Here is a 14,282-nt window from a genome sequence, read left to right as displayed (position 1 = left end):
GTGACCAGACACTCACCCCGCTCTGCCTCAACACAAACTGACATTTCTTGGGATTTTATTTCCCGCCGTTTTATAGAACTTTATACCAATTCACAAACCCATGACCTTCTTAACAATCTCTCACACGCAAACACACACAAATGCACAAACCTGCACATACACATTTCAAATTGCAGACAGATTTTCTACCTCTGTGGGCAGTAAACCGCAGTCGGTGCATCATTGCGGAGCCATGTGTGGTAGGAGGAAGAAAGCTTGAGGGATGAGGAGGAGGGAGGTGGGGGAGTTGTTAGAGACTAGGCTTGCATTGTCTGCTCCCTCTCAAAAGGTTTTACTGTTGTTCATGGTCACGTTCTGAACTGGATGCGACCCTACAGGTGTCCCTGCTCTCTAAATGTGTTCCCCAGACCCTTCACCAGGCCCCCCTCAAGCCGCCCGTCTGTGACCCCTGACCCCACAGACCCAGGGAAGTATGGGTAATGGCAGGCTTGTCAATAAAGTCCAGGGTCACTAATAGACTAGCTTTGTTCTGTGATGTCAGCTACCAAAAAGGAAAAAATGAGGGGAAAAAAAATCTCCCTCTAACTCACCATCCTTATAAAGTATCTGGGCCTATTCAAATTAAAAAATGGGTGCTTTTGATTGTAAGCCCACAACCCCCTCCACCCCCCACCCTCCTGCCTGCCTGCCTCTCCTCATCTTCATCCATCTCCTTGCCCGGCTCTTCTCGTCTTTAACTCCAAAGAGGTGCTTGTGCGCTGGGCTAAAAGGTCTTAATGTGTCTGCATTCATGGAGGCACACCATAGAAGGCTGTTTTTAACCCTGTTTACGGCCTTGCATCCATTTGGCCAGGAGTCCTTCACTCCGCGTCCCTCCCCCTCTCCATATCTCTCTCTATTTTTCAACCTCCTTCACTCTCTCTTGCTCTCTTTCTCTCTTCCACCCACATCCCAATCCTTTTGTGATAGGATATGAATGCACTTTGCTAGTTGATAATTACACTCTCCTTCTCTGCCCTCCTCTCTCTTTCTGACAGTGGGATCCACAGGCAGTCCTTATTCAGCCAGTAATTTGCCTGTCCTCCTCATTCATTGAGAAGGTACAAATTATCCCTCACACGGGCACTGGCTATTCTCCCTCTCAGCCAGTATGATGAGGACTGCACTAAAGAGAAAATAACCAAGAATATGCACTTTGTATCTGCTTTAAGTGTAATCTAAAAAAAGAGGTTTGTGTTTCATTCAGAAAGTACAGATTTATAGTTAATATGGCAAGCAATTGGAAAAAAAAGTAATAATGAACTCCCCTAATTGTGTGGCATTTTACAGTAAAAATTAGATTACGATGATACAAGCATCTCCATAGAATGGATTTCGAACACTTTGTTTTGAATGTTTTGACCATATTGAATACGAAATGTTTAGCTTGAGTACAATAATTACAGTCAACACCACAGGCAGCCATCTTGAGATAATTCACTCAGATGATTCCTTTACAGTGTCCAGGCTTGGGCACATTTGGACATTTGCGCTTCGTTCCCTTCTCATCAACACCCATAGCTGAGGTCTCACCACTGACCCAACTGTGTTTAAACCTCGTCCAAAATAGGCCAAGTGACAAACAGATAGTTTGCAAATGAAAGGATTCCATGACAAATTACTTACAGGACTCTGGCTTCTTGTGAACATATGTGTCTGCAGCCATTTATATCGTGTATAGTTTTGTTAGGATTTATGGCTGGATATGAATTGCGTATAGTAAGAACAACCTCCCAGGCTGGGGTGTTTTGAATCCTTAGACAGGGTGGGTTTATTTCAGCATATCTGTGTGAATTTAATTACAAGTGCTTTGCTCAGTTAAGAAGTATGACAGCACCACGGGCCATTTTGGTAATTTATTTATGGGCTGCGTTGGCAGGGTAGAGGAACCTCATTGGCTGAAAGTGGAGTTCAAGCAGCCGATGGCGATTACAGGGCAAACGTGACCACTGGACAGACATTGAGTGGCCCGGGAAGTCAACAGGAAATGTTGTTTTCAAAGACCATAATCATGTTTTGTCAAGTAACTACAGAACAACAAAATATGTTGTGTGCCAAAAACATATGGTGATAATGGGATAAAGCACTGATCATAAACCGTACAGAACAATGCCTGATGGTCATGGAGGGACAATGTGCAGAGTACAGAGGTACCCATTGTTCTTTGACTCAATGAACTATGTAGCTCGTTAGGTGGAGCTTCCCAAGATTAAAGAGATGGATATGAGCGGAGGAGTCAAGGCCTGAGGTTAGAAGTGGGGGCAAAAATCGACACACCGCCACAGCAGAGATGATCCAGCTCACGAGTCCCTGACCCCACAGCAGGCTGCAGCCTTTGATTCCTCTCCTCCTTTTTTCATCCCCACATCAAGAACACACTTTGTTTCATCTCTTTGCATATTATCAGAATCCGCCCTGTTCTCCTCATCTCTAATAAGGAGTATCCATCCTTTCTTCCTCTTTCCTTTCCTTTCCTTGCTCCTCAACTGTTGTCATCTTCCTCCCTGTAAGTGGTCTGTAATTGATGGATTTCATTGAAGGGTGTAGGTGTTGTATGTATATCTGCCAAAAAACACTACAGCATTGATATTCTCCCCCAGGCAAAGGAAGAGAGAGGGAGAAAGACAGAGAGGGAGAGAGAGGTGACCCTGCTGGCTGAGTGGCAGTGGCCGTCATGCATAGCATCTCTAAAATGGAGGGAGGGGGATGGAGGGAGGGTGAATGTCACTTTCAAGTGTCTCCTCAGCACTCTCCCTTAATGAGAGATGGGTTCTGCTCCACAGACAGCCAAGGGGACCAAGGAAGGGCCCTCCCCGCCTCCTCCTCATTCCTCCCCTCCACCCCTCAGATCTCCAATCCTCCAAGGAGCTGACAGCTCAAAGATCCGCAAGCCTGCGTCTCCTCCACCTGCACAACCTCATTTCCCCGTCATAACAACAACAACAAAGGTAGGAGGATTTCTCTTTACTAGTACTGTCCCTGTCTTCACAACATGCACATCCTGCCTACATCACTCTTCATCAAAGTGACCCCCTCTCATATTTGTACCATACCGGCTCATATCTTAGCTTCCTATCTCACTCTTTTCTTAAGTGAGGGACACACACTAATGCTATTTAGCTAGCCTGGCTAGTGATTCATCCATTCCAGCTGAAGGGAAAGGTGAGAGGAGAGATCTCCCAGGACTCCTTGCAGCCCCCATCTGTCAGACGCACCCGGCCCACTGATTTACATTTACCGCAAGGATTTATGGGATGCCCGCCACAAAACGAGTCGAAGCAGCAAGAATCATGGGACGAGAGACAGAGCGGGGAAATTATTCAAAGCAGTGATTATTTTGGGACGGCCATTACGCATGCACACCTGATCAGGGGGTGTCACCCGTGACTCCCCCCATCCACCATGATGGAGAGGGGTCTCATCCGTGCTGCGCTCTTATTTTACCTGGCTTGCATAAAGGAGAATTCTCTTAGGCACCAGGAGAGCCTACTAAGGCTAAATTAGGCCCCCGGACAGGCAGAGGAGAAGAGAGAGAAGAGCAGATGAGGCAGTTATGTATGCACAGGGGATTGAGATGAGGGATACTGGTCAAATTCACGATCAATCTTAAGCCTAACGTATCTTTGCTATATATTCACAAATGCATATTCGCTGCTCTCTGTGTAGTTATTGCTGTATACAGTTTTTTCAACATACGATTCACCAGCTTTACGCTTGAATCATATTACAATATTTGGATTTAAACTTTAAATCTATGGCCATGAAAATCAGTTGAAACTAAGTCTAGCAAATGATCATAAATGCACAAGTTTCTGTGTGCCTAACAGATGACATTTGCTAGTCCACCTGCTCTCTCTGTAATTCAGAAGCCCAGAAAATGTCACAACGACAGCCCTCCTTTCAACGTGGCTCTTAAAGCTCTGCTCACTTGCCACCTTCAGTGAGGATCATCACTTATAGTCATTACTTACAGCACTTTGCAGTCAGTAGCTGAAAAAGGTTAGTGTAGCCAAGTTTGAGCACATGCTCCTCTGCTGTAGCGTTACAACTGAGGTCAGCTCAACTGCAACTCTCGGCCCTCCTCCCCTACTCCTCCTCTCCGCTCCCTGCCTCCTCGCCAAGTTCATTACCAGTGGCCCCCAGGAACGACCTGATTTCAATTCAGACGCACTTTGTTCAATTGCCCTACATGGAAGAACTTGCCGGAATGGGGCCAGTTGATTATGCTCTACCATCACTATGCTTATTTTATTTAATGCCCAAAACAGCAGATAATTTTAAGAATCTAGGGCAACTAATCATGAGATTTTTTTTTTCTTCTTCTTTCATTTGCTGCCTTATGTATCCATTTCTTCCACATGTTTTTTTTTTTTACACTCTGAGGCAACATGCTGAAAATGTTTCATGGTACACTTAACAAGTGTCTGAGTGGTGTCAAAGAGCAGCTGAGAATTGGTGATTAGCCGTTAGCAATTAGCTGACCTCAAGATGAAAGGAGCAAGGATAAGATCGTAGTTGTGGTGACGAGGTCAACATTACTGACCTCTAGTGTAGGTTTGACCTCAGAATGACGAAGAGAGAGACTTCAAATCTGCTCTGAATGATAAGCAGCAGCTAGACTGTAAGTGCCAAGTTAGCAGACGTGGTGTTTTAGAGGGTGGTTGTTATTGAGTCTGCCACAGGCAATTTCCTTTTCCTTTCATGTTTTCTCAGTGTAGGCAATGTGGTCTCGTGAAATTTTGTGAGCCTGATGTCTTAAATGACAGCTACAACTTGATTTATATTTTTGCACATTTTTTCCATCCCTTTAATGTACTGTAAATTGTGAATATTTCACACTGGTTTGCTATGATGAAAGACATTTTTATTTTATTCTATCCACAGCTCCCAAACTCATTTACACCCATTCGAGTCCAAAAGGCATACAAAGCAACTTCTCTAAAACCAAAGCACTCCATAAATAAGTAGGGAAAAGCTTTATTTTACACAAATGCATCTTAAAATGTCACTGTTCTTATTTACTGTGAATGCCTTGTTAAATGTAGACAGTGTTTATTTAGAGTATTTGTTTTGCAGCACATAAAATATCTCATAAAGTATAAATCGGGGATGCTGAAATTATCCTTTAAAATTCACAGCTTGTTTCAAGATATTTTCCGATAGTTTTATTTGTTATATGACCAACATTTTTACCATAGTCTCTACATTTCAGTACCATTACCTGATTTCTCAACTTATCTTAACCTCTCTAAAAATAATTGCTATGAGCCTAAACTTTACTCTTAGCTATACCTTTTAAATGTGTAGTTTGTTTTTCTTTTCAACATTTTTGGATAAAAAGGAAATGGTCTCTGTTGCAATGAGACTCTGTGTCAGAGAAACTGTGGTGTTTTATTGTGCCTCTCTGGCCAAGGCTGTGATCCCTTTACCTATGAGACACATTTACAGGCATTACAGAACTGGACAAAGTTCAACACCAAGCAGCGCAATATTTCTGTTTTACTACATACTCTTTTCCCTTCTCATCTACTGCCTGACTGCTATATAAGGGTCTTTATTGAGATGAGAAGCAGACTGAGAGTCACTGTTTGAATCCGATTCAAAGAGTCTTATTCGTCCTATGATAGTCTTTTTCCTGGCAGTGAATGATCAGCTCGCTAAAAACGGCCTTCTCTTTGTGCCAGCTGATCCCGAGATGATGAGTCGTTTATGTGGGTCCAAAGGAAAGTTGATTTGCCCCCAAAACACAGAATCCTTATTTTGTCTTTTTTGAAAATGGAACACAGAGCGGCGAATTGACTGTAGTCCATTCGTGCTGTACTAAGTCTCCCAGAGAAAGAGGTGTGAGCAAAGCTGTACTGTAGGGCTTAAAACGGCAAGAGGGAGAAAAGCAGCTTGGACAGGAGAAGCGCTGGACTAGGTGGGCAGATTAGTATCACAAGGATTCCTCAGAGGGATGAAGTGATGATGGAAAAATCTGCTCTGCATTATATTTTCAAGTGTTACTTCTGATTTATGCTGAAAATCATCACATTGACTGACTAAAGTAGCATACTACATTAACACAGAAAGTAGAAGAAAGCAAGGTTAAATTGCTATGGACACTTAGTGCAAGTATAAGAGTGTAATGGCTATTAATTATAATTAGCATATTCCAGCACCGAGACCCCTCATACCATTGTCTTTGTGATGCATTCATACAAACCGTTGGACATGGTGATGGTGGATATGTGGCATAACATATGTGGGAAATATTCTACAGCTTTTGTGGCCTGACAGAGGAACCACCTAATCTGTGGGATAGCTTTGCCTTGGATAGCAGGTCTGAAAGGCTGTTAAGCGAAATAGGACAAAGGGACTCTTAATTTCCAATACGGCTTCGTCGGTTGTCAACCCAATTAACATATCAGGAGGGATCAGTCTGTGACAACTGTCAGAGCACAACCTCAAGACAAAACCACCATTGTCCCTGAAGGAAATCTACATGCTCTGGTCATATAGACGGGTGGGGAATAGGTAAGGCCCAACATGGGGTGAAGGGCTAATGTGAGCATATGAAGGCATAAGCATATAGCTGCAATTTCATATGTCTGCAGTCATGTACACTTAGGCATGCATATCTCTGCATGCGCAAATTTATTTTCTCACACTCCTCTCATTTAGCTCTGCAGCAGTATACACACACAGTAGAGGCCAGTGTGCCAGCCGTACTGACGGTATTCACGGCAGTGTTGAGGCTAAGCGTTGGTGACAAAGAGAGATGCCTGGAGGACTCTTCAAACGTCCATCCTCACACGACATGAAGCGGACAAGACCTGCAGCAGCTCCGGGATGGGATGCCAATCTAAGCATATGTTACACAGGGACAAAGCACCAGGGAGAGACAAGGGGGTGAGTTGTAGACGTGGAGGCAAAGGGGTAATGCAAGGCATGATAAGTATGACAAATGGACAGACAGGCAAGCAGACAGACAGACAGACAGACAGACAGAGGAGGAGTGCGGGTGAGAGAAATAAGAAACAGAGAAGTGGGGGGAGAGTGGATGTTGAAAGGGATGGAGAGACTGTGCATGAAAAGAGGGAAGGAACGAGGGGGGTGAAAGGAAGGAGGGGTGACGAGAGAGGGAGAAGTTTGAAGTAAAACTGTTGGGACGTGTGTGACATTAGGACATTGGGGCCCTGGCAGGAGTTGTGTCATTGGTTCGTATGACTTGTGTGGAGCCTGGGTGAAGTAACACGTTGTAACAGTGGCGGAATGGTCACTGTATGTCACTGCCCTTTCCATCAGATGCCCTGTAATAACATGTCAAAACATTTAGAGGGGCGTAGTGCTGAAATGTCACTGATGACTAAATGTCCCTTGGCTGACATAAATTTCTGTTTTGGTCAAGAATTTATTTTATAATTTATATAATAATAAATCTATCATGAAAAAAGTGTCAAATCCTGGCTCAGTTTTCCTGAAAAATGAAAAGAGGGAATCTTGTCTCTTCAGGGCCTTTGTGATGGAGGCCTATATGTGTTTAGTTGCTATGGGCTGATGAGACTGAGCAGAGTCCTTCGGCCATATAAACAAAACCCCTCAGAAGAGAAAATGCCATGGTACCCCAGACCCCCCTACCAAGAGATCTAACTTGACAAGAAACAGACGCAGGTTCAAGCCTTGGCCTCAAGGCCCTGCTGCATTCTTCACCAGTCCACAAAGCATAAAGTGGTGCGGAAATGTTGACATTTTTCCTGTATAGCACCAGAAATTAGTCACACAAATGAAAAAAAAGGTCATCTTGAATTAAAATAGTCACATCATAGAGTAGGAAATGGCATGGATGGGTATGTTTATTCAATTGTATCTCTGGCAAATTACTTTCATGTGCAAATATTTTGTATTAGCAATCAAGTTTTCTAGGAAATGTATCACTACACGGGTTCTATTCACTATTAATTATTGTTTTATTCTGACATCAGAACCCCAGCATCTGCACTGTTAGTTTTTGCTGCTCGTTAGATGTCACACAACTTGATGCATGCATTGATGCTTTATGGCTGGCATTTTGTTCAGACAAAATTAATAGTACAGTTTATTATGAACAGAATTATGAATGAAGGAGACTGGGTTGTTTATACTGATACAACACACTATCACCATACACTAGGAAATCCACCTGATAACGTTTAGATGCTGTTAAAAAGCTTTGCTTTTATTGGTATGTTTTTCTTCTTGCTGAATTTTTTTTATTATTTAACCATGAACACATTGTTTCCGTAATCTTAACCAAGTGGTTGTAGTTGCCTAATGTTAACCATACCTTAACATTAACCATACCTTAATTTAACTGCTGCTCACAGACGTTAAAGGAATAATCAATCGAAAAACACTGGTAGTTCATGTTGTACACATACATTCAATATGAACTTTCTATCTGATATGTTGACATATCAACACTAAATATCAGTCCCTTAAAAACTGACCAACACTACCAAATTCATAAATTCATCTCAGAGGGACAGACACAAGTTTTTCCTCTCAAAAGCCATTTTTCTCAGGATGAGTGTCTTGCTTTTTCACATCTGGAAAACCCAAGTAGCAACCTCTAGGGCTGAAAAATGAAGCCAACACAGAAGTGCCAAACACTGCAGTTCCTTGCATGGCCACTTGAGGCTGGCCCCCCATGTTAAAATGCCCAACTTAGGAGAAATAAACATGTTAACAGCCTGGTACAAAAAACAGTTTTCGGTCTCTATAGCTAATTTCTCCATTCATGACAACTGTATGGGGGTGAATTTTTATATAACTCACCTGTTTAAATTTTATGAAGGCTTAAAGTTAGGCAAAATTAAGGGCATGGCCGCTTTGAGTATCAGGTGGGTGCCGTCATAGGCAAGTAACTACCATGGCTACAACATTGGTAGGGTAACGTAACCATGGTGTAACCCCAGATTTACGTAGCCGTCACTATTTCATTGTTTTCAGATCATGAAAGTTAATTGTAACATTTTGGTTGTTCAGTTTTTTCTGGTAAGTACATTTTTGGTGGTTTTAAGGCTGTTTTTTGCCAGTGAATTAGCATTAGCGTTAGCATTATCACAGTTAACCATAGACTGCAAATGCACTAAATGCACCGTGCTAACCAAGCTAGCAGCTAGCATTAGGGTCAGCTCCACATTCTTATCAAAATATGGTCACCTCTGGCTCCAAAAATCCAAAATGGCAATGGTCAAACTGCAAACTTGAGGCTTCAAAATGAGAGTCAACAAATCGATGGGTGACGTCACGGTGCCTATGTGGGAAAACCTCATTCTCTTGTCATTTGATTGGTATTTCTCTCTTTAGTCACAGGTAACATTTGGGAACATTTTGGGAACTGTTGTCAGTGCATTGCAGATAAACACACGGACTTTGTCTAAAAATGAAATGACTTGATAATAATGGATACTCATAAAAGAAGATTTTCTTGAGCAGGAGGATGTTGCTGTTGTAAAAAAGAAAACAATTAAATACTTTGATGAATAGATTCTACGTAGAAACTACTCTAGTCAGTATCAAAGCCTTCATCATGCATTACTCACAAACTAACAGTAGCTAATAATAGAGGCTGACCATCCCAATGTCAGATAAATGGGTCTGACGTGGTGAATTGTAAATTGGTCTTGGGTCATACAGTCAACTGAGATATTCATCCTTCAGGGTGAAATATGAAGGAAAAAAATGAACTGAGAGAAGTAAGGTTTCCACTACTTCTCACTGATAAAAGAAGACATTTCAAACTTTAATAACTTAAGAGGGCACTCAGTGTGGGCCTTCATGAGGATTAACTCTTTGTTCTCCAAATACTTGCCGATCAATAACGAACAGGCCCAGACATCTTTATTCGCAGACAGCTCAAATGCTGTTCAAAAGGAGGAAAAAGAACAGAGCCCCCTATTCTGCTCTCTCTGCGTGTTTCAAGGCACAGTGATATTCCTGTCTCCCCTCCTTAATCTGGCCCGTATTCAAGTTGCCCTTCTTTATGGGGAGTGTCTTTTGTGTGTGTATGTGTTTTTATGAACATATGCTGCACCGGGTGAGCGGAGATCATGACACCTAATGGATTAGAAGCAACAACAATTCTAATGTGTTTTAAAAGACACACAAAAAGCAAAATATACTTATGTAAACTCAAGATATACTCTTTGACATGGCGCTTTTCATTAGGAATAGGACATAAATCATTTTTAAAAACCAACTGGGGTGAAAGGAGCAATTGGAAATTGCAGATAAGGAATGAGAACAACAATAGGAGGAGCACACAAAACATGTGTTTGCCACCGTAATCCCGGAGCTTCACTCCCACATCCTGGCTTCTTAAAGCTAATCCAACTGTAAACAAACAACAATCTTAGCAACACATCTAATTATTAAAAATATGTCAGAATAAGAGAAACCACACGAAGAGGGGAAAAAAACCCCTCAGTTTTCCTCTTAAAATGTGTCCTCATTCCTCCCTCCCCGATGGTGGACTCCCACAGTCCTTAGGCCTTTGTGTCTGTCTCCTCTTTATGAATAGAGGCTTAACCATGGCCTGAAGCAATGCGTCTTCTGCTCCCTCATTGATAGCCAATGCATTATTCATTTATTTTCATCATATCATCAGATGTGCATAAGCCGCGCCCAGTTATTTTTAGGGAGCAGCATTTTTATTTTTTTTTTCCCTCTGTTACCTCTCAGGGTCTCACGGAACACATTCACACTATTCAATCATTCATGGCCTCTCAACTTTATCAAGGCCCCAGCCGAGATGAAAGCTAATCTTTATTATTGATTATCAGAGGGATTAGCTCCAAGTGAAAGTTAAGGTTAGCCCCCCAATGCCGCTGGTCAATGGCAGGGAGCCAGTCCTTTTTGTTAGGAGAGTGTCACTGCACGCTACCCTCTTATGTGTGGGTTAGAGGCTTTGTGTTTATGCAAAGACAGGAGAAATAATGTTCAAATCATAAATGCATTCTTAATATTTTTTTTCTTCACATTCATTCAAACTTCCTGCACGCCAGGCAAGCAACGAAAAAGCTTTTTTCTTCCGTCTTCAGCAGACAAAACACAAGCGCGCCAATAGGTAAGATGAGGAACAAAGAGTTTGAAACTCTATATCCTGTGTCCACAGCCCTGTGTGTAAGTCAGTGCCCTGGACCAATTATCCATAGCTCTTTCCCCTACCTTTCTTTACTCAGAATGAAAGACAAACAAAAACCCAAAAGCAGCTGGCTTGCTTGGTGCTTCTGTATGAAAGCACTGCCTCTCTCTCGACCCTCTCTTCATCCAGTGCCCACAAGTCTCCAGCCTTGACCATACATTATCTTTCAGTCTCAATGCTCCTCTTCCTCCTCTTCTTTTTCCTCTTCTCTCCTTTTCTCTACCTCTCCAAGAATAAAGCACTCCTAATGACCGTGGGCTCTCAAGGGCCTGCTGGTGCCCGGGTACTCGAAAGTGCGGCGCAGTGGAAAGGGGGGCACCTCCTCCTTCCCTTCCTCCTCTTTTATCACAGGTGAGAATAGAGGGTCAAGAGGGGTTAATGTGCTGCTGTTGCACAGAGGTTTGGGCTATCACCATGGCAGCAAGCATGTCGATTACCAAGGTGTATTTCCTTCCTTCTAAAAGAGAGGTTTGTTTGTGACTTGTTTTTTTGGCCTTTGGGTTCAACTTCATTTTCAAATTGTAGGTTGAAAGGTTTAACTTTGACACTTTGGAGTAAGTTGAGGGTGAAAAGATGATGTTTTAAATGGGAAACTGCTGTTTAACCAGTATTGAGGAAACCTTGCCCATGTCCAGACCAGCAGAGAGCATTACATTACCCCACATGTAAGATCCACATGTTCTCGTTTAAACACCAGCACATTTGTTCTTCCTGCAGTCGAGGCCTGCAGCACATGAATGAAAGGTCAGAGGGTCAAGGGCTGAGTTCACCGGATGGGTTCAAGGGAAGATAACTGGCCAGTTGTTGTGAGGTTCAGTGGTGCAGCAGTAATGTTCATACACATACTGTACATGTGAAAATACTTCAGCCTCAACACATGTGGCACAGATACACTTGGCTTTAATTGTGGTGAGCAGAGAAATTGTTTTGCATGGTGCAGACCTGAGAAAATTAATCATTAAAACCCTGCAAGGCTCCATGTGCTAATTTAAATTCCACTTCTACAATAAATTATCATGCTCCTTTATTCTTTCTCCCTCAAACTTGAAACAATTGCAGGAGAATCTAAAATAATTAATTTCAAAGGGTGTGAATTAAAGAAAAATTCCATCTATCCATTCCGATGCAATTTGCATTTTGATTTCTGCGATTTCTGCACGTTTCTTTTATTTTTTTTATTATTTTGCTCCCTCACACTCTCTCTTCTCAAGGTTCTCGCTTTAATATCACTGTGGATCAAAAGCCTTTCATTAAGGTTTTCTGCACTCCTTCCAGCATTGTTTGGCTCCTAGGATAACAACAAAGTGCTTTCCCCTACTCCAGGGCCAGGTTAGCAGAGAAGAAAGGAACGGTTATTCCTGGGCTAAGTTCACATCAAACACAAGGGGCTCCAAGTGAGAGAAGATGAAAGCGCCAGGCCTGACCCGGAAGATTAGACCAACACTGCTGCCAGCTCTGTAGCACCCAGGGGCCATTCTCACTCCGGGATTCTACCCCTCCTCTTCAAACAGCACAATGGACTTTAGCACAGAACAAGCCGAGAAGAAGAAGAGAGTAAAATATGAGAAGAGAAGGAGATGGAGAAGCAGACGGAGGAAGAACAGAGAAACAAAGATACAAAGGAGCAGAGTGAGGCGAACAAAGAAGGAGAGAGGGATAGTGGATGAGCAGGAGAGGAGAAGAAAGAAAAATGTAATATAATTTCAGCAGTGCAAAACTGCAGACTATCCCAACCTACTTTTCTCGCCTCTGCTGCTGCCTCTTCTGACAGATAGCAGTGAGGCTAGGAATAATGCCGATTATCATAATTGCTTAAAGTGTGTGTGAATATTCATGATTTCTCCAGCCTTATTATAGCAACAAATCCACACCACAATGAATGTAAATGCATTGTGATTATTTTACATAGCGCTATGCCCCCAATCCTTCGCCCCCTCTGTGTGTGTATGTGTGTGTGTGTGTGTGTGTGTGTGTGTGTGTGTGTGTGTGTGGAGTGCAGCTGCATGTGTCAAGGTTGGGTGTTATCTCTAACTGACCCTCATCAGCTGGCCGAGCTGTTCCCATGCATCACGTACATAAGAGAGAGAAGAAGAGTGTGATGTGAAAGAAAGAAATAGGTAATATGGGAGGATGTAAGAAGTGGGAAATGAGGGTAAAAGAGCAACAACAATCAGTCAGCGAAGGTAAAAAAGAAGTTAAAGAGAAGAATATGTGAGAAAGTGATTAGAGAAAGTAAAAAGCAGGAACGGAATAAGGGGTCATCCATGCGCAAAAAAATGTACTTTCCCATCACAGTTTAGAGTTTGCGGAAAGGGGAGGGGGTAGAGAAAGAAAGAAAAAACAATGTGAATAAAAGAAAACATGGGTACGGGATGTTAAGGTGCTGGGATTGAGGGGAGGTAGGAAGAAGTGGGGTTGGAGCAAATGGGACGTACAAGGCAAATAGCGGCGGTATATCAAGATTACCCCCCCCACACACACACACTCAACCACAACCACAACCACACACACACACACAGAGGCCCCCTCCTGCTCCTGTGCCCATGCTTCTGAGGTGCCAGATGGCACAGGACAAACCCTCCTGAGGGGAAACAGCGTGATGACCCCTCCCTCTCTCACCCATACTTTCTCACACATTGAAGACACATGGAAACAGAGGTGGGGGGGAGGGAGATGAGGTTATCAGTGATGCCCATCAAAGCATACACACACACACAAGCTATGCAGTGTCTAACTCAAGATGCAGTGATATCAAGACATGCCTTGACATATTCTGAGGCAGGGGAAGAATTTGAATAGCCCTTCAAAAATGTGGCTAGCCTGTGGGCCCGCTGCACTGCGTCACGGACAGTGCCCTACATCAAACATTAGCTGCCCTCACTTTGTCTGCCATCCGTGCCCTGCTACGTGAAAATGCTATCTCACCTCCACCTGCATGGTTCATGGTGACCCGCCTCCAGACCTGTACCATGCAGCAACAGGACCTATGATTCCCGTCCAAAAACGTTCATAAGAAGTGGAGGTGGTTCAGGGACAGAGGAAGAGATAGAGGAGATAGGAAGTTCAGGAATGAATG

At 43.0% G+C, this 14,282-nt stretch overlaps 1 protein-coding gene across 1 annotated transcript; it reads left to right on the top strand.

Annotated features, from left to right (window-relative positions):
- The first annotated feature begins 2,793 nt into the window (after positions 1 to 2,793).
- On the top strand, positions 2,794 to 12,757 carry LOC122978788 (retinoic acid receptor RXR-beta-like). Its single transcript, XM_044345783.1, has 2 exons — positions 2,794 to 2,987; positions 12,530 to 12,757. The coding sequence occupies exons 1-2, from the start codon at positions 2,805 to 2,807 to the stop codon at positions 12,602 to 12,604; spliced, it is 258 nt and encodes an 85-aa protein (XP_044201718.1). The 5' UTR covers positions 2,794 to 2,804; the 3' UTR covers positions 12,605 to 12,757.
- Positions 12,758 to 14,282: the final 1,525 nt, after the last annotated feature.

Source organism: Thunnus albacares, chromosome 3, assembly GCF_914725855.1.
Source record: "Thunnus albacares chromosome 3, fThuAlb1.1, whole genome shotgun sequence".
Classification (NCBI taxonomy): Eukaryota; Metazoa; Chordata; class Actinopteri; order Scombriformes; family Scombridae; genus Thunnus; species Thunnus albacares.
The sequence above is the reverse complement of the archived record's forward strand: the minus strand, read 5'-3'. Positions and strand labels throughout refer to the sequence as shown.